This window comes from Tetrao urogallus (assembly GCF_951394365.1).
Source record: "Tetrao urogallus genome assembly, chromosome: Z".
In the NCBI taxonomy this organism is placed as follows: Eukaryota; Metazoa; Chordata; class Aves; order Galliformes; family Phasianidae; genus Tetrao; species Tetrao urogallus.
In genome coordinates, this window is record NC_136816.1 from 39,532,190 (window position 1) to 39,554,037 (window position 21,848).

The 21,848-nt window shown below is 37.0% G+C and overlaps 1 protein-coding gene across 1 annotated transcript in view; it reads right to left on the reverse strand.

Moving 5' to 3' along the window:
• TMC1 (transmembrane channel like 1) overlaps positions 1–21,848 on the reverse strand; it is a gene marked incomplete at both ends in the record, with an annotated part of 48,998 nt that overhangs the window by 20,088 nt on the left and 7,062 nt on the right. Inside the window, 7 exons of the mRNA XM_079548460.1 lie at positions 1,125–1,223; positions 2,128–2,234; positions 5,577–5,658; positions 6,914–7,004; positions 15,126–15,266; positions 19,557–19,929; positions 20,041–20,106. Of these exons, the coding sequence (XP_079404586.1) occupies positions 1,125–1,223; positions 2,128–2,234; positions 5,577–5,658; positions 6,914–7,004; positions 15,126–15,266; positions 19,557–19,929; positions 20,041–20,106 (959 nt within the window). The remainder of the gene's footprint in view (positions 1–1,124; positions 1,224–2,127; positions 2,235–5,576; positions 5,659–6,913; positions 7,005–15,125; positions 15,267–19,556; positions 19,930–20,040; positions 20,107–21,848) is intronic.

Consider the following 21,848-nt stretch of genomic DNA (forward strand, 5'->3'; position numbering starts at 1 on the left):
AGTACATAAGAGTACTGAGCTACAAAGAACCTTGAGATCTAGATATTAGAAGATTAAGAATCTCTATACACCCGAACCAGAGTCAAAAATGCTAATATTAAGGAGAGGCATAATCATTCTACATTACTATATCTTTTTTAGGGAAGATCACAGATGGGTTTAATGCTGGATACATACAAAAATTTTCCTGTGCCCTGATGAAAATGCTCAAGCAGAGCTTAGCATCCAGCACTGTTCCATGCCACCAGCACAGGTGGAGCAGGATCTCAAAGACACCAAAACCACACAGAGAGGCTGTTTCTAAACATAAGTCAGTATGCTAATGATTGGATGCACTGAGCTCTAAGTTGGAGGAATTTGCACTTGAGTTTATTTCCCAAAGAAATTAGTTTGGTTGCAACAATCATATTTGTGTTTTCTACTGCTGCAAAAACTCAAGTGCTAGAAGATACATCTTTACAGTATTGGTGCTCCTTAGAGAACAGGAGTGCAGCAGACTGAGAGGTAGATTACTCACTATTATCTCAACAGATGCTGCTTCTATCAATATGAAGGAAAATCTTAACTAGACTCACACCATTTCACAGATGAAAAATACCTTTTTTTGACCACTGTCTATAAAGAACTCTAACAACCTTCTAACTAATGTGCTGCAATACAAAATTTATCCCCAGCTGACTTTATACCAAGTTGGATCATCTTTATACAAAGAGGAGAACAGCAGAAACATGTCACATGCAAAATTAGACTAGCTGTTTTCAGGATGAAAAAGGAGAATGACACCTTTCTGAATAAAATGCTAACCTAAATACAGATGATCAAATTCATCCTTAATAGACCCTCAATATATAGAGATGTGGATCCAGTACAGAAAATTTTTCCAGTGAGTCTTTGTATTGCTTAAAATACTGAAATGTATATGTGGACTCTGAGATTTGTCATAAATTTTACCTCTGTGAAAAATCTACGCTCAGAATTTGGGTAAAAATGAAATAAATTACTTCTACTTCAATTTTCTCCTGAAATATTCCACATTAAATCTTCAAATATTAAATAATGAATCCAAAGTTCTTAATAATCAAAAAGTCATGTGAAAATGCATCATTGCAAGATTATGCACTTACACTAAAATCCCAAAGGGTAGCAAAGTTCATAGCTGTAGCTTCTTCAGCTCTTGGAACAGTTTTTCTAGGTAAAGAGCCATATGGCTTTCCCATCAATGCCTAGAAACAAGAAATGATAGCAATTTACATTTTAAAGCAAAATACCAACAAAGGGAAGGGATAGTGATCTGTCAGTTCTTAGGAAGACTCTCCTTGTGCTCCTTAGCGCCTTAATGAGAATGACCTACTTCCCCACCTTCTCACATTAATATTTGAAACTATGCCTAAAGTATGCATTAATGATATTTTCTACATTTAAAGTGACATTTCACTAGCATCAGTGTGTTATCATGTCACAGTCAAAGGCAATAAAGCTCAAATTCATCAGAAGAGCTTGTTTTAAAGACAAAACCAAACAATTAGTTTCTCTTGTAAAATGGGATTTCATTGGTTATTTAACTGAAATACGTGGGAAGATGCAAGGGATACCATTTTTGGATTCTCAATCCCAGTGTTCTGGCAAGATGCCATGAGTATACATCCTCATGGGATACTTCCCAGGCCTTTCCCTGCGAATAGCTGGGCATATTCTCTTGTGGAAATGGATCACACAATTGAAATGTTATACTAAGAAACAATTGGAAATTCCCAATTTACAATTTCTGATTTGGTCACTAGAGAATAAAGTGAGAGATTGAGAAAGACCAAAAGAGAGTAGATGAAAGAACAATTTCAATTTCATACAAGCCCTCTTTTTTGAAAAGTTTAGCACTATTTTAGGCCATGCAAGACCATTTTGGGGACAGAATCTTAACATACATTTTTCTGTTAAGACTAATTCAAGATAACTCTCTAAAGACAGCCTTCAATGAAGAAAATATGCCTTTATGACTTTTGTACATCTTAAGAGTTTTTAATGGCACATAACGAGATTATAAAATTTGAAGGTCAGGTCCTATGAAATGTCACAGCAAAGACAGAAATTCACATACCAATCTTCAATGAAAATTTAAAAAAATCACACCTCAGGCACCATTACAAGTCCAAACGTCAGCCCAAAGAGAATCATGTTTATTCCATACATCCAGCGTAAGAATATGAAATAAGATGCTACCGATGACCCAAAGTGACCTATGAAAACGTAAGATGTAAAAAAAAGGGAATATCAGTTAGTCTTTATATGATCCTGTGGCCCAGACAAGCTAAAATGTTGGACTCTTATGGTCTAGAGCTCTGCCTGTTTCATGGGTTCTTTTGGATCAGTCTTAATATCCTCATTCTTTTGGGAATGATTTCAGGAAGCAGAAAGCAACATGGAAAATGGTGAGAACAAGGTTTTTATTCACTACCATGGACAGCATAAAACTAAGCAGAGTTTAAAATGAAGTTTTATTTTCTAGGGCTTATAAACTGCAATTACCTTTTTCTTCCTCTTCCTTACTCTGTTTCCCTATTATTCATTTCTTAATACTGAATGATATTGGTGATTATCACAGTAAGGACTCTTTCAAGAATTTTTGTGTCTGAACAGTGGTGGTCCACCTATTGCTGGTCCACAGAGCGAGAAGAAGAAAGGTCTCTATAACTTTTAAACGTGTAGTTAATGCCAGTCTGCATTCATATGAGTGCTGCTCTGAAAGTAATGCCTCCTATTTTATTATGATGGCCAACAGTGTCAGAGACAAACAGTGGTGGTATGGAAGTAGAGGTTGAACCAGGGGAGGTTCAAGTTGCATAGTAGGAAAAATTTCTTCTCCAGAACAGTGATCAAGTGCTGGAATGGGCTGCTCAGGAAAGTGGTTGAATCACCGTCCCTGGAGGTGTTCAAGAAATGTTTAGATGTTCCACTAAAGGACATAGTTCAGTGAGAAAATATTGGTGGTAGGTGGACAGTTGGACTGGATGATCTTGGAAGTCTTTTCCAACTTTGGTAATTCTATGATTCTATGATTCCATGATTTCCATCAATACTCTGTTACTTTTTGTTGCCATGAGACAGATGGCAGCAGAGGGACAGTGACAAAACAGTGTCTGACATGGAAGTGAATATGAAGCAAAGGTTTTTCACTGAATGACACCCACCGACATTCACTGATGCTTGATGAACACTTATGGGGACCAAACAGCGGATGTGAGCATGATGAGGCAGTGGGTGGTGCGTTTCAGCAGTAGTGACAGTGATGTGACAGGCAAGCCACAGTCTAGATGACCATGCACAGATGTCACACCACAAAATGAAAAGTGTCTCAATAAGTTAATCCATGCAAATCAGCAGATTAAGACCAGGGAACTGTACGGAGTTCAATATCACCTTCAGTGTACTGAAAACGATTGTGGCAATGTTGGTACATCAGGTGGGTCCTACAGATCCTCAAACAAGAACAGAAAGAATATTTTATACAAGTTAATCAGGGCCTATATATGAGTGCAGTATGCAGACTCCTGTTCATCATGGGAGAACATGTGTAGTTAATGGTGGTGGCTATGTTGAAAAACAGTGTTCTGTTATTGTGCTCCCTGTATGCCTTGTAGGAGGCTTTACTTTCAGAGCAATCATTATATTCCTGCATTAATTCTAATCTATAAGGCAAAGATTGATTTGAGACAAGTCATACTTTCTTATTCAGCTGCAAGTGAAGGACTGAGGAATAAAGATGAGTGTTTCCCAGTGGTAAGAATATTCTACTTACTGCCTACTGTTAACACTTACAGCCTCAACTGCTTGGAATTCTTCTATAAACAACTCATTTTGAGACCAGAAAATGAAAATCATCTTCCTGTAAGAGTACAGAAATGACTTATGCTTAAAAATAACTGGTTAGAAGCTAACAGCTAAGGAGGTTTGCTGAGTATTAACCGCTTCCTCACACAAATGTATTCAGACAGATAAGGAAGTCTCCTATAAAGAGTATTCTGCACATAGATGACAGGCTTTTATTTCATTCATAAGCTTTCTACTTACACTTTCTATTAGTTAGGATCAACACTCAAATAGAATTTGAAGTTTCATAAATTTTAACTCTTTCAGCTGCTGCTGATATCACCTACTGCATTTGTTGGTATTTATACCTCTGTGCTTAATGGCCACTTTTGTGTCCAAAGAAAATAGCTCCTAGCATAATATTAGCATTTACCCTAGAATATTACTTTAAAATGTTACCTCTGGTTTCTTTGGAATAAGGAGCTGTTTGTCTATTTATAATCCCTTGGTCCTTCTGTTGCATAGAGCAGATGCTACTTAGAAACATTCATTTTCAGTTATGTTGATCTAGTGAATAAAATACACCAGATAGTATATTTCTTCTGATGGTAAAAAATAATCACAAAATAAATTCTAGTGTGAACTTGCACTACTGTGTAGTAATATGGAAAGCAATTGTACAGACACAGTTCTAAAGAAATGAACTGTGTCAATGCATTTTATATTCATTTTATATAGTGCATCAGGTTTCTAAGACTGGTTCAAACAATCTATTTTGACTGTCACAATCTGATATTTTCTGCATATTTTACTGTACTGTCTCCTTCAGAAATGAGCAGTTGAGTAGACGGTGGTTGATTTCTTCATCAGACAGTGGTGTCTGATGATCATATCTGTATGCTAACTATTGATCCTGGAGTACAATCCTAGTGTTTGACAGCTTTCTTTCACCTCTCCTCATTCTTCTGCGCATTCTGAGGGATCCAGTGTTCAAGTGCAAGGTAACTTCTGCCAACAGGATTCTCTGAATTGTTCAATGTGTTTCCTTTAGCAAGACCTATTATGTGCTTAAGTCAGTAGTGTTACTGTTGTTACACAAGTAATTAAACTTAGTCTGGAAAGAGAAAGCCACTGGCATTGTGATGTAGGAGTCAAAGGGCAACCAAGTCTTCGTTCGGTTTGTAGACATCTAGAAGCCCATTTCCTCCTGCAAAGTTGCTTCTGCTGCGTCTTTAACACAACTGCACTGCTGCAGACATCAACAATTAAGAAAATTTAATTTCGTGGAGTTCACACATACCAGCTTGAAGCTGTGTGGAATATATTCTGTATTTGATTTCTAATTAAATCTGGAGGTTTTGACCAGAGTTTCATAATAACATAAGGTTTTTTAAAAGTGATCTCATACTAGCTCTGCTAACTTTGCAACACCTCTTAAATAAGTCTAAAGATTATGAAAAAAACGTCATAGAAATAATTATGATATACAGACAAAATAAAGTGGAGGTAGACAACAACTAAATCCCAATATCTCTTTTCCAAGTTTAACTTTGATACTGTCTTCTCTGTAAGGTGCCTAACATTCTCTCAAGGACATTTTGAACAGGTTACAAAATCAATTTTAATATTAATGGAAGAAGAAATATTCATGTGTTTTATACCTGTATGTATGAACAAGGAGGTACTTCTAAAGTACTGTAATTTAGAATTTTGGCATGCATTAGAGATACAATACTAGATAGTACTCTTTATTATCATTCACAAGTACTTACTTTCAATCTCTTTAATTTTCATTTCCCAGGGTATGCAGGCTGTCTTAAAATTCTCGAAATCTCTTTGGAATTTCATCCATTTCTGAAACATTCATGGAGTTTAAAAAAATCATTTCTGACACCCGATGTTCAATTTCCCTTTGAGCTAACTAATATAACCCCGTAGTCATACACACAGTTCTTTGGCAGAACACACTGCGGCAGAAGCACTAGCTTATGAAGAGTCATCTCTTTTTTGTTTGTTCTGAATATGTCTCCCACTGCCTTTATGTGAAGTTCCCATTTCTTCCACAAGAAGAGTGATTAAATAATCCCTTCGTTTCATGACATTCAGTTTTTGGAATTGTTTCTGAGAATTTAATTTGTTCTTTCCTTTGCTATACATAATTCAGATTTGGAGCTCAAGCTGCGGCATTTAATTGCAATTACTCTACTTACTACTTTATCTATTGGATAAGTGGAACTTCCATAATTGAGCTTCTTGTGCACAGCCTAATACCTTTTTTATGAATATTAATGTTAATAAGATGTAACTACACAGCTGCCTGCAGAAAAGCCAATTTACCTAAGGATAAACCTGGATAGAATAAGTAGTACTGTCAAACATTTGTAGTATCATTCCACAACAGCATTTTATTTTGAGTAGGAATGTACTTTTGAAATGAATCTCCCAAACCAGCCAATTTACCACATTCACTTTAAAGATCTACCAAAGTATAAAACTCATACGAAAAACATACTTTAGAAGTGTACTAATCCATATCCACTGCTGTGTATTTAGTTCATGGAATCACTCAGGACTTGGATCAAAGTAAAACTGACCAGAACACATATAATGTGGACATGGAGTACTCAGCAACAACTTTTCAGCCTCTCAATCACACTCTTGCAGCAACACATAGTTTCCTAGAATATATCTGAGATATTGCTTATGTTTTGACTCAATAGAGGTGCCTCTGGTATCTTTACAGTGGGCAAAAAGGCACTTTCTGATTCTCAGGATCAACAGAAAGACTAGGCTTAAGATCCAGACTGTAGAGAAACATCTACACCAATAGAAATTTTTTCAAGGGATGTGTTCAGATATGAGTCTTTATAACTCTAGCAAAACAGTTAATTTTTCTATTGATAAAGTCTCAATTAAACACCTGATGAGCAGATGATAAGTCCCAATCAAACTGTGAGCTTAATTAGAAATTGTTTCATGTGCAAACAGAGGAAACAAAAGTATTAATAACCAGATAAAGACAAGAAAATTTGTTTTGGAAAATGAGTACATATAGCCACCCAAGACTCCACTTTTGTGTGACATGAAGTTAGTAAAGTAATACACTTACCTTGGTCATCATCACTTTGTATGCATAGAACTTTTTTCCCTTTCCTTTTCCAAGAGCACCTTCAAATTTTTCAACAAAAAGCTGCGCTTCTCTGGAAAATAAGGGCAAAAGAAAGGCACAGATGATTACATTCTTTTGTTTCTGTGCTTCCCAAGATTATGCAAACTACTGAATTCAGCTTTCACTCTTTGAGTCCCATCTGAGCACTCTGTTTCCAAATGCTCACGCCTAAATCCAGCTGATGAGGTATCAGGACTAGTGCCAATTCTTCCGATATCCTCAGGATTACAGCAGGCTTTTTCCTAGCAATTTTCCCTTTTTTTTTTTTTTTTCCTTCGAAGATTTGGGTTGGTAGAAGGAAAAACTGTTATACATTTAGACAAGAATCCCAAGACAGTAACTTTTCCTCCCTACCCCCCCTTTTTTGTCCCTGAGGCAAAACACATTGACAGACTCAGAGAAAAATAAAATAAAATAGCCAACCACCACCTCAGATACACAGCCACACATGCCATTTCTTCACCACTTCAAAGTGTTCCTCAGGATCCTTTTAAGACTCTAGAGATCTCTTACTCTGTGCTGCTGCATCACATTTATATTCTGGATCTTGGCATCTGACTTTTTTTTACTTTAACTGATTTTGACATCAAATCGAGCCCTTTGCATTTTCTAAATCACCCAAGTTCTTTTCAGGTATTCTGGCTCACATCTCATTCTTTCCTTTTGACTCTCAAAAGAGTTATGCCCTTACTACTACGACCTATCTCAAACAAATGAGAGAAAACAGGTTTCTCATCTTCAGGAAAGGTGGACAAGAGTCTCATTTAAACACACATGTTCAGGATTTAAAATCTTACTGCATCGTCTGGAAAGATGTAAGCCACTGTTAACGACAGGTGGCAGTGTCCTCACAAATGCTGCACTTGCAGAATCAATTTGGACACATACCTACCGATCCCCTAAGTCACCGTATCGTATTTCTCACTTAAGAGAAATACCTTTTACCATCACTTCTGTCATCAAAGAACCCAAACAGTGGGCTATTTCATGAAAAATTGCTGAAATTGAAGCCTACAGAAACTGTAGAAAGCCTATGCTTTTGGTCAAAAACTACATGGAGTTATGATGCAGAACTAAAAGATTTCAAAACATAGGCATTGGGGAACATTTTATTTGTTTGTTTTGTGTCGTTGTTGCAGTTTGTTTTTTTAATGAAGCATTAAATTAGAAATTTAAAGGGGAAAACAACCACTAACACTTTGAAAATCCTCCACATTGGACAGTTTGTATCTGTATCTGGAAAAGGTACTCCACAAAAAAAAAAAAATTCTACAATGAAATTAAGCCAGAACAAGAATGAATTTTACACAGTGTAAATCATATAAAGATTTACTTTAATCTCAATCTACGCCTTGTGTTTGCTTGTTTTATATGTCTTATTGAAATTTTTCTTTAAGATTAAAAAAAAAACAAAAACAAAAACAAACAAACAAAAAAAAAACATCAAAAAGAAGCTGTCTCTGCTTCCTGGACTTTCTATCAAGCAATTTTTCAAGAGCTTTGGTATTATTTAAGCTTTTACTCAATTTCTGACTTTCTACAACAAACCAAAACTAGTTTTTGACATGACGATCCAAATCTTCAGGGCTGACATTGCTGACATCCCTGAGCATATTCTTTGATTTCACTTTGCTGGTGGCTGAGATCTCTCCCTTCTCTAACACTGCCCTATGCCCATTTGAACAAAATGAGGTTCAGCAAGGCCAAGTGGAAGGTGCTGCACTTGGGCTGGGGTAATCCCAGGTGTTTATAGAGACTGGGTGAAGAGAGCAATCCTGCAGAGAAAGACTTGGAGGTCCTGGTGGAAGAGAAACTGGACATGAGACAGTAGAGTGCCCCTGCAGCCTGGAAGGCCAAGTGTGTTCTGGGTGCATTAAAAGAGGAGTGGACAGCAGGCAGAGAGAGGTGATTGTCCCCCTCTACTCAGCTCTTGTGAGGCCCCATCAGGAATGCTGCATCCAGGCCTGGGGCCTCCAGCACAGGAAAGACACAGAGCTCTCGGAGCGGATCCAGAGGAAGGCCAATAAGATGATCAGAGGGCTGGAGCACTTCTTTTATGAAAAAAGGTAGAGGGAACTGGTCTTGTTTAGCTTGGAGAAGAGAAGCCTCCACGGAGACCTTACAGTGGCCTTCCAGTAGTTGAGGGGAGTGTATAAACAAGAGGGGGAGCAGCCATTTACGACGGCAGATAGTGATAGGACAAGGGGAAATGGCTTTAAACTGAGACAGGGGAGGTTTAGGCTAGGTATTAGGAGGAAATTTTTCACACAGAGGGTGGTGACGCACTGGAACAGGTTGCCCAAGGAGGTTGTGGATGCTCCATCCCTGGAGGCATTCAAGGCCAGGCTGGATGTGGCTCTGGGCAGCCTGGTCTGGTGGTTGGTGACCCTGCACATAGCAGGGGGGTTGAAACTCGATGATCTTTGAGGCCCTTTTCAACCCAGGTCATTCTATGATTCTATGAAAGATGATTGGAATAACTTTCTCTGGATGTCATCTCCAAGCAATTGGAAGAGAAGATGGTTATCAGGAGTAATCAATATGGACTCACCAAGGAAAAATTATGCTTGACCAACCTAGTAGCTTCTGTGATGTCATCACTGGCTGGGTACATGGAGGGAGAGCAGTGGATAATATGTTTCTTGACGTTAGTGTTTTAAACACAAGGCATTTAACAACATGTCCCACAACATTCTACAATGAAGTTGAGATAGATGAATGGACAGTGAGGTGGGTTAAGAACTAGGGTTGGCATCAGTAGTGCAGAGTCTGGTTGAAGGAACACCTGGAACTCTTCACCCTGGAGAAGACTGAGAGGGTACCTCATCACCTTTTATAAGTATCTGAAGCGCAGGAGCCAAGCGTGTGGGATCAGGCTCTTTTCAGTTGTGTGCAAAGACAGAACAAGAGGCAGCAGTAACAAAATAGTAACAAACTGAAACACAGGAGGTTTCATAAAACACAAGGAAAAATGTATTTACTGTTGAACTAGCAGAGTGCCGAAACAAGTTGCCAAGATAGGTTGCAAAGTCTCATTCTGTGGTGATACTCAAGACCCATCTGGATGCCCACCTGTGCTGCCTGCTGAAAAGAGCCTACTTTAGAACAGGGTTGGACTTGATGACCTCTGGAGATACCTTCCAAACCCTTCTGTGATTCTGTCATTATGCAATTGAAATAAATGAAATTCTTCTGTAAAAATCTTCCTAGCTTTGAAAGCTCAGCAACAACACAACAACATTCAGTCAGGGAACAGACTTTCAGTGTATTTTCCATGTCTGTGCTACATGTTTTTTTTGTTAAGTATAAACCAATATGTTATTTAATTCAGCTTTCTACTTTGATATTTAATCCTCCTCACTTAAAAGGCCTCCATTTAAACATCCTAGTAGACTTTCGCCACACTCTGTCCTTTTCATTTTTTCTTTTATTCTAAGAGTAGAATGTGAAGAAACATGGAATAATCAAGCAGTATAAATTAGTCTTAATCTCATAGAATTCTTTTAGAAACCTCAACAATTACCAAAAACACACACATACGCACACACACCCCCTTGGAAGTAGTGCAACTTTACTAACATGAGGACGTGTCAAAAGCAACACAGGGCAACAAAACTGAGCTTTGTAATAGCTGGTATCATGTGTTATAGGTAAATTATCTATATCACAAGATAGGCCAAAGTGTGCCCTGTTTGCTAACTGTGAATTTAAAGAAGCTTGAGAGCAACCTTATTAATTGAATTACAGACACAAGGAACTTATAAATGTTGCATGGAGTCCAGCATTATTGTCCCGGAGAAGCCTGAGCTAATTATTAATAAGAGGTGTGGAGTTACGGCTCCCAAAGTGCTAGGTGTACGGTACTTCGAGCACTTCAGTGTTGCATAGAGAGGATAAATTACAGCTCTCAGAGGTTGCTGCTAATGAACAGGATTCAAGCAGATTGCTCACATTTTTCAGTAACAGTTCAGGAAGGTCTAAAAACTCATTAAAAACAAATGTTGTATAAATATTGATCACCCATGACTTTTCAAGTCTAAAAAGACTGGCTTAAAACTGAATGCCAAACAGCTGTTGCCGGGTCCATCTCACTTGAAAACAGTTCAGCAGTAATAATGAGCAAATTATAGTGTTATTCAATACCCAGCTGGCCTTCAGGACAGCCAGGCTGTTCCTCCAAGACTGCCAACATGTTCACAGTAAGAGACGTGAAATACAGATTCACTGGACTGCAAATAGCCCATCCAAAGATACATATAGTGCAACTTTATTTATAAGTTTGTATATATAGATACACATATATAAGGAGGTGCATGGATATACATATGTATATCCTTGGGTTTTCTATGCTTAAAAAATATTCTATTTTCACTTTATCCGTGTTGATGTGTTCTTCTAGGATAAAATAAACAATGCTTCAAAAAGAAGGAAGGAAGGAAGGAAGGAAGGAAGGAAGGAAGGAAGGAAGGAAGGAAGGAAGGAAGGAAGGAAGGAAGGAAGGAAGGAAGGAAGGAAGGAAGGAAGGAAGGAAGGAAGGAAGGAAGGAAGGAAGGAAGGAAGGAAGGAAGGAAGGAAGGAAGGAAGGAAGGAAGGAAGGAAGGAAGGAAGGAAGGAAGGAAGGAAGGAAGGAAGGAAGGAAGGAAGGAAGGAAGGAAGGAAGGAAGGAAGGAAGGAAGGAAGGAAGGAAGGAAGGAAGGAAGGAAGGAAGGAAGGAAGGAAGGAAGGAAGGAAGGAAGGAAGGAAGGAAGGAAGGAAGGAAGGAAGGAAGGAAGGAAGGAAGGAAGGAAGGAAGGAAGGAAGGAAGGAAGGAAGGAAGGAAGGAAGGAAGGAAGGAAGGAAGGAAGGAAGGAAGGAAGGAAGGAAGGAAAAATTATCATCATAGTATAACCTGTCCCCAGTATATAAAAATAAGAATGCTTTTCATTTTAAAAAACTAAGTTCTCATAGTTCTCTGTATAGTCTGTATTTAACTGGAATTTCTTTGAGAGGCCAAAACCTTTCAAAAGCTGGTTGTAATTTTTCTTATTTTGTCGTTTTGTTAATTGCTTTTTGGTATAGTTCTAAACTGGTGTCACTGATCGCACATTTCTGGATTCTTGTGTGCAATTCTCTGTCCATATTATAAGCATCTTAATAAACTTCTATACATAAGCTGCATAACTATTAATAATGTTTACTATTTACATCACAAACATTTGTCTACATAAAGTGCAATGTGTTTTAAGGAGGGGAGTGAGTACTCCAGTTCCTAACATAGTAGCTCAGCTTTTGAACATTCCATTTCTTCTGGGCCAAACAATACCCAACAGGGAGAATGCATAGATAGATGATTAAGTTCCCAAAATCAAAACCTCAGCTGTAAATTGGGATAGCCTTCCCTTACTCATTGCAACACTAGAAGCTATGGCCCATTGGTTTTATCTTTTGTACCTTTTACTAATTAAAAGTCTTTCTAATAGTTTAACACCCTCTGTCTAAATCTCAGCATTATAAATAACAGCTGATGGTTGTTAAAATCTAATGGCTCTGCAGCTAATTTTCTTCTGTCCTGAATAGCCAATGTTGAGAGGAATGATGTATGGATTCATGAATCTCCTATAGAAAAGGCTCAATAGCAGTGTAGTTCATAGTCAATCTAAACAAATGAAGATGAGAAAGACTCTTTTGAAAGACAAAATCTGTCTATAAAATAAGAAAAAAGCTTGGGCTCCAGCTGCATGAAGGCTGTCAACAGCAAGAACTACTACATCATCTGCTCTCAGCCATGCCTACTGGTTAGGCAAGAGAAGCAATGCTATTTGCCACATAGCATCCTTTTATTCCTCTCCATATCTTCTCTCTTCTATTCTCGTCATCAGACTTACTGAGACCTAAACATGATATCTGAAGATCCAGCTAGAGTCAGAATGTGCTGGTACAACTCAACTCCAAGCCTCAGAGGGACACTTTTCTGTAGAGAGCTATGATCAGTCACATTTCTTCAGAGAACAGACAGGGGCCATTGAAATTCATCTTTCCAGGCTGAGGGATACAAATTAGAAATTAGAGCTGTCTAATTGTGTACTGCATCCCAATTACGAATGCCATTTCAATAGTGAGCGTAACAGTCAGGTTTTGACTGAAGGCAACAAAGCTACCAGTTTTGCTTCTTTGTTCTAAAATTAATTCCCCACTCACACAATTCTAGAAAAAAGAGTGAAGAAAAAAATTAATGTAGCCTTCATGTGTGTCACCCCTATGGAAAACACTGAACATTAAATTCCAGTGCTTATTTCTTTAAAAAAAAAAAAAACTTTTTTTTTTTTTGAAAAATAAGCTGGGATTTGAATCAGAAAACTGAGCAAGTTGTTCAGTCTTCAGTCTTGGAAATACTTAAACAAAATATTTTGACAATTTTTATTTTCTATCACTTTTTAAAAGGAGGCAAATTAGTAGAAGTTGAACAATTCCCCCCAAAAGTTGGGGTTTTTTTTGAAATTAACTTTTCTTAAATATATATATATATTTAAAGAACAAAAATTCATATGTAACCTTCATAATTCTCTTTCAAAATACTTTGAAAACTATTTTCTTGTTTTATATTCTCATAAATATCATTCTAAGCAAGCAATATTTTTTCATTCTTTGAAAACAATGGCTACTAAAAAAATGCAAGCAGGAAGTATTTTTTGGCTGACAATAAGGACTTTTCCCTTAATGTCGAGAAGAAACCTGAGTTTCTTTACTGTGGAAGCTGAAAGACAAAGAATCAGGAATTCTGTTCTTCTGCCATTAAGTAGATAGGACATGTTTTTTTCCTGTGCATCCCATAGTACTCAAAAATCTACACAGGGAAAGAACAAGGTGACAGCCCCAAATACTAGCTAAAAATATTTCTTTACCGAAAGTTTCTACTGATAGAATAGGAGTATACAAAACTCATTTAAGGTACTTAGAGAGTCAGTTTTTGTCCATTTTCCATACATATAACGTCAATATATCAGGGTATCGATGATGGGACTACAAATCTGAAACAAATGTATCAATATACTAAAATATGTTATTACATGTGCTCATAATTAATAAGATAATAAGAGTAGACTGAAAGAAGCTAATCTGAATAACTGACATTTTCTCTTGCAAAACATTCTCTTCTGGGGCAAACAAAATAAAGTGCCAATAATTTCTAAGCCTACACCAGAGAGCGCTATAGCAAAATCCAGAAGAATAAAAACATTGTTTTACAGCTCCTGTAGAAGTTTGTTGATGAATAATTTTTATTAAAATAATCCTTCTGATGGTGACAAATAAAACTGAATGCGGACCTTCTAGATTTCATGAATATAATAAGTCTAGATTTCATGAATATAATAATATAAAAGTTGATTAAAATGGTTGACATTTGGGTAGAATTACTGAACGTGTTGAATGTACAAAGCCAAATTCACATTGAATATTAATAAAGAAATAATTCTCATTACATGGGCAGACAACAAGATTTTGAAAACTTGCTATTTGCGTAACGGGTAAAGTCCACCTCATAATACTCTTAAGCTACGTCAGTTTTCAGTCACTGAGGGTGACTAGAATTACTCCTCCAACTAAAAACATTTCATAGTAAGACTATGCAAAATATAGTAACTGTTGTCTGATTATATAATCTGGTCACCTAATTCTCCTGAAATGCCCTGACTTTCATAATGCTTCTACTTTACATCTCCTAGGCACTCAGTTCTTTTTCTTTGTTCCATGTATCCTTTTTTCACAATTGCCTATTTGTTCTATTTGTTAACCCAGTTTCTTGTGTTTGGTGAAAATATAACTGATTATTTAACTGAAATTTAACTGACATTTTTGCACTGATGAAAATGTAATGATATACTTGCTGGCAAACTTGAAAATGCATGAGAAATCAAGTTCAATTTTCATTCATGTTTCCTTTTCTGTAACTCCAAAAAATGTATTCTTCTCTAGAGAAAGTTAGAATAAAAAGGAAATTCCTCTCTCCTCACGGCAATTACCCTGTGCTATTTCTTAAGTTGCATCATTTTTCCTTAAGAAGAGCTTAAACTTATCATTTGAAGCAACTGCCAACATAAACTTAGCAAATGTAAAGAACAAAAGATAATACAAAGAAGGATGACAGATAGACATTATGAAATTCAAACCATACTTTAGAACTGACAACTTCTTTTTCATCTTCCATGGCTTGTTTCGTAATGTGGCGATTAGCTTCTTTTTTTCTTCTACCTCTTCTTTCAGTTTGGCCAATTCCTCCTCAGTAATCGGCTCCTCCTCAGAGTCAGAATCAGAGCTTCAGCCAAAAATGGGAACAAAAACATCACAAAAAATTAGGACGGACATAAGTTTTCATGGAGCATATACATGGTATAAATTCATAGAAATTCTAAGACCTAGAACAATGCTTTCTCTGTTGCACTGAAGAGAAAATAGACTCACTGTTTAGCATCAATGCAAAGGCTGCATTGTGCTTCACCAGCATTACACCCCAAGCAGTCACACTACACATGAAAAGCAGCAGTCACTCTGGGGATGCGTCCTGCAGGAGTAACCAGCCTTTCTGGGAGTCCAAACCAACTCTGCAAATGAGGACTGGTGCCATAAAAAATGAACTTCTTCATCACACTTCTGTGTGCCTCAGAAGAGAGAAGACAGGTTTAAACACCAGTTGACAGCCCATCCACTAATCAAAGCAGTAATTTTTCAGAGATGGGAAAAATTCAGAAATCCACCTGGGTCTGCTTTTCTGTGAGCAATCTTATCACACGCAGTGGCGTACAGCACATCTCTAGCAACAAATGTGACTTCTTATGTCATCAAACAGGAAATTAATAAGTAAGAAATCACCAGAATTTGATTTCCTGCCCACTGTGATGACTACCATAAGCTGAGCTCTTAGAAAAAAAAATTGATGCATTTCTATTTTCTGTTGTCTTTGCTTTTCTTTAATGTTTTGAAAATTTTGAAATATACTACTTTAAAAAAGAAGTTTTCTGTTTTGTTTTGTTAGCAGTAATTCAAACTTTATCAAGTCTCAGAATCAATCTTCTGTGACATTCAAAATCCAGTGTCAGAGCTGACTGACTATGTAAGCCAAATAATGGAATAGTTTTAAGTCCTCTGGAAACCTGAAGATCTTTTTCTTCTGCTCACACTGACAACAAAGACATAGTCAAACTTTATGTGATTTAAAGAAAGTATCTGAATGCATTCTCTCTCGTTAGCAGTATTTGGCAGCAAGAATATTTATGGAGTTTATTTAATTTTTTTAACCCATCTTTAAGAAATCTAATTGGTTTTATTTACTTGGGTTTTTACAAAACACAACCAAACTTTGTGCAATTGCAACTCATTCAGTGGTTGAACACTGTAAGACTCAATCCAGGAAATCAGAATTCTGCCTTCAGAAAGGAAAAGTCTCAGCCTTTCAAGAAAGACAGTGTTTCATACATTTAAAGGGTAGAAGAGATCACCATGACCTTCAAGCTAACACAGAGCAGAAAGGATTGCTCAATAATTCCAAAATAATCCTTGTTTTCTTTGACTTCAATTCAATATACACAGTGCATCTTTTCTTAAATCTTTAAAGCTCTTGAAATCAATGACACTGACTTAAATTATATACTTGATGAACCTGTCTGTAATATTCATCTGTGTTCTGGTTTTAGTCTTATCTCTTTTATACGGATTTAAATTATATTTATTATGCTTTCTGTAAACGCTATTTTATAGAAGTGAAAATATCTTCTAGGAGCTTGGGTACTTTCAGGGAAAAGAGCAGTAGGACTCTGGAGTGGTAACTGAATAAATTTGACTACTTTTTTCTTTCTGTGTGTGTGAGAAAATTCTACTGCTCAATGATAATCCCCATAACACCCCCTGGCACTTCCTAGCATAAAGAAGATGCCGTGCCAGTACTGCCTTAAAATTCTATGTACCTCTGGACTCCTGAAAAAGCTCTGTATCTTCCAATAATTCAACTAAACTCTGATTGATTTGCTCAGAGTAAAAAAAGAAATGCACAGACTAAGAAGAACATAATATTCCTTTTCTACTTGTAGCTTCAACAGACGGTTACTACCAGGTGCACTAGCTATTGTAGACAATTAAACAAGTCAGTAAGGAACAAAAATCTAGCTTTTGAACCAAGGTGTATGACAGAAATCAAGAAATATCACAGATCCTCACAAGGAGTAATCCTCATATGGAGTAATTTGCCAAAATATTTTGGGGGTGATATAGAGAGGTCCTTCTCACACCCCACTAAGATCAGTAGGAGATCACTAAAGTGATCGAGAAACAGCTTCCATAGAATTGCCATAGAATTACCTTATGAAACTCACTATAGGACGATCAAAATTTCAAGCAGGTTGAAAAAAAAAGAAAAAAAGATTTAGAATATGTATGAGCACAAAGTTCATCTAGGATTTCTTTAAGCAGAATGGTTAGTTTATAAAGAGTTATTTCTAGTTAAGGTGAAAAGCAGGATGTAGGAAAATAGTAAGCAAAGGAGAATCTACTGACTTCTGATATCTAGCCAAAAAGTAACTGTTAATTGTTTATGGACAACAAAATCCACAGAAACATTAACAAATACAATATTGCCCTGTGGGATTATACCACATCTTCTCTATTCTCTATATTAATTTTACTTTTTATTTGTTTCGTTTTGTCTCTACTTTTGGCTATTAAAAAAGGTACATCAGTAAGAGTTGTGAGGCACTGAAATAGTTTGCTCAGAGAGGTGGTGGCTGCCATATACTGGAGAAATTCAAGGTCAGGCTGGACAGAGCTCTGAGCACTCTTCAGATTTTGTTAATTGCAAAGTAGTTGAACTAGCTGACCTTTAAAGGTCCTTTCCAACTCAAATTTATATGAGTCTATGAGATACTTTCAAAGAATATTTAGCTTTTACTATGGTAGGTCCTCACAGAATTGTTAGATGGGCTACACTTCTGTGCTCACATCACTCTCTCCTGTTCTAAGATATGCAAATCATTCACATAAACAATAGTTGAACAGATCACCATCATTTTTCCCTTCGCTGTTTTTTTTTTCCTGTTGAAAATCCTTTTAAATATTCTTGTATTTACTATCACATAATCTTGTTGGATGGTGCTCTAAATGTCTAAGAATATAATGCTCTTCAAGTATCTTCCAGAGCATCATCAGATTTTCTTCAAATGTGCTGTCAACTTTCAGAAACAACATGCTGATCTGGATAGAAACTGAATTTCTTCAGACTAAACACGTGTATTTTAATGTTCAGAGTTTTGTAATACAATTAAAAACATTATGCCTTCATTTAAATTTATATTTTAAGTGGCTTTTTTTAAAAATTAACACTCAATAAATGCTTGCAAGGGATGACAACAGCAATAAGCAAAGGAACAAGAGTAGGCAGATTCAGGCCTGTTGCTTATATGAGTATAGGAAATTGCACAGTGGGGAACAATTGGCACCACAGAAATAAGCCAGCATAAAGGAAGATTTTAGATATTCTTGTAGGGAAAGGAAGTGAACTAGAAGTGTACTGAAATGGGATCATGAACAAATTAATGCAGCAGCATATCTCATTGTATTTTCTTTTCCTTCTGACTCCTGCTGTGCTGCGTAGTGCTGCCTTTGGGAACATAAACAGCTGTAGCAAGTGCTGAATGGAGGAAACAAGATTCCTGTTCCTCTCCACTGAGATGAGCATGCTGAGCTCCATTAGCTCTTTCGTACACTATTCTCAGGGACTGTTTCCTTAAAATATCATGAAAACGGGTATGCTGCCAGGGAAAACCAGGATGACAGAAGAAGAATAAAAAGAGTTTTCAGAAGTGTTCTACGTCAGAGCAATTTTCCAAAGACCCCAGGTTGCACTAAATGCACTGGAAAAGGAAATTTTCAGTGGAAGTTAAGTGATAGACAAACTTTGGAAAATTTTGTCTCCGTGCTTGATTCTGAACTCTTAAAGTTTTCATCTGTTACAAAAAAAGCTGGTTCAAGGCTGGATAGGAAATAAGACCTTGAACTTTTGGAAAGTGTCAAGAATTTGATTCTGCACTGGAAACAGAACTAGATCCTGGGATTCTGGACAGTGATTGGTTCTGGCTTTTTATTTGGTTTTGGTTGTTTGGTTGCTTAGGAAAAAAGTAGGAGATCTCACTCACTGTCATTCTGTCACTTGTTCCTTCCTCTGTCACTCCAGAGAACAGCTCAAGAATGTGAGACACTTAACTACAGTAAGGGAGACCCCAGTTGAAGTTTCTGTTCAGATTTATGAGATTTGTCTCTAATGTCAGAATATTGGTGGTGTCAGAAATGTCTGTACAGTCATTTTCAAAAGTTCCACCCTGGACACATGACAGCCCTTGACCACATTTCACTGTAGTGAATTTGGCTCTATGGACAGTTTCCACTTCACTCAGAATCTCCTCATTCCAGAAGAAAATAAAAGAAAATAAAACCTCCTGTTCAGCTTTGGCAAGGAGCCATGCCAACTCTTGGCATTTCACAGCTATAAATGAAAACAGGTTTTACATAAGGCAACAATTTTTTTATATTTATATATTTATATATGTATATATAAAATTACCCAGATCCTGATTTCTTTTTGTCCTTTTTCTTCTTGTTGGCCTTTTCTTTCTTCCCTTTCTTATCAGCCTTTTTGTCCTGTTTCTTCTCATTTTTGCCTTTCCCACTCTTACCCCCTTTTTCATCTTCCTCTTCTTCACCATCTTCCTTTGATTTTTGATTTGCCTGGTTCTTCCTGGCTTTTGTAGGATCCCCCTCAGAATCACTGCCCTCATTTCCACCTGCTCGGCTCCGTCCTCTCCGGTTTCTTTGCCTGCGTTGCCCAGCTCTCCTTGTTCCATCTTCATCATCTCCATCCTCCTCACCACCATGCCTGGCTCTTCCTCTTCCATGTCCCCTTCTGGTTCTTGGTTTTGCTCTCTTCCTCTCTTTATCTGTGACAGAAATGAAGATATGAGAGAAGGCAGTATGTTAGAGAGAGACCTTCCTTCCTTGTTTCATTTACGTAACTGAACGTGGCCTCAAAGTTATCCACACGTACTGACCTGCTCCTCTGTCATTTTCTTGATTCTCGGCTGCACTGTCTTCTTCATTATCGACCTCACTGGCATCTGTAATTAGAAAACAAAAGCCAGTGCATGTGAAGTATGGATTAGTCAATAGGAACACAGGGTGTTTAAGAAATTTACCACCTTGTGCTCTCTTACATCATTCCACAAATCCAGCTATTTGAACAAGGAGAACAGCTTTCAAGAAATCAGATGAAAACAGAAATAAAAAAAAGTTTTATCTTCTTTGAGCACTAAAGTAAGTAAAATTGAAAGTGATTGCACAGAGATCTTAATCTTACAGAGCAAATACGTAGGACAGAAGGACCCTAAAAAAGGAACACTGTAAGCAGCAGCACCTTGTAACTGAAGGAATAAATAAAGGAAGATGAAGATGATTCTCAAGCAATTCTCAGATTTTCTTAGATGTGTGAAAGATAAGCACTGGCTGAGATTAAAGATTAAAAGAGTAATTAAATGATTTGACAGACGGGAGAGCATGAAATTTTATAGCTGTAGCACTGCTGAAGAACACAATCCCAGAGAAAAGAAGAAAGTTGCTCTCAGATCTTCAGTTTCAGCAACCACATCTCTAAGCACATGATAAAAGTTGACACAGCTCTGTTGTATTCTGTACAATGGTCCTCTTCTGTCCCTCAGGAGATGACAGAAACCTTGCAGACTTTGGAGGGAGAGCCCATTTACAGAAGCCAGTAGTATTTCTGCCTAGTGACATCCTTGTTTTGGAGTGGATCCATTGTTTATGTTTGTTGGTCTCAGTAAGTTCAACAAGAGAGGTTGCTTCTGCTGTTTATCAGTATCCAAGACAGTATCCAGTTCATCTTTATTCTACATTCTGAGACCAGGATTGTATATTTACAGAGAAGAAAAAGACTATTTTCTCTATCATGTCCATTATATCCATCATTATACTGCATATTCATATCATAGCACTACATATTACATATCATGTCACTACTAAAACTGGTAGTTCACTGGCAATGTACCTTCAGAAACAGTCTAACTAATACCTGAAAAAACAGGAGCTGAAAGGTTTTCTTCAGGTATCCTTGTTTGAGTCTGTAGATGTGGAATGACATGCCAGTGGAATATGTAGAGGTACATGGCAGTGAGAGATCAATGACTAAGAAATAGTGCCTTGAATTGAAGTAGACAGCTGTCATTAGGCTCCAACACAGCATGTATGTTCAGATGTATATGCTTGATATACACAAGTATGCCATCCCTCCTACAGACAGGATATGTGGCGTGTTGTGATCTCTGTGTTACAGTTTTCAGACCAGAGCAAAGTACAATTATTTTCCTTCTTCACTCATGCATAAATCTTTTGGACTCTTCTTTACATTCTGTCTTTCTCCACCCATTCTCTAGTTACTTTCATAGATTTTATGAAGCCACAGACACTAACTGAAAAATTATGAACAAACATTTATCTAGGAATTGTTACAGCTAACTGTCAGGATCAACTTCTTAGTTCTATCTAGTATCAAAGAAAATATTAAAATATGCAAGACTGAAAACAAGAAAGAACCTAGGATATTGTTTTACTCTGTACAGTAACATACAAAGTATTACCACACAGAATTTGACTGGCATTTCAAAACTAGGACTGATGAAGAGAGCTTAAGTTCCCTTCACAAAACATTTTATTGCAATTACAATTGCTATCAAGTCAACAGCACCTGCACAATATTTTTTTTAAGACAATGCAAAAAATGTTATCATAATATCATCAGTGGAATGTGAAAATAAGTGCTCCTTTGTTCTCTCTGGACATATGCCTT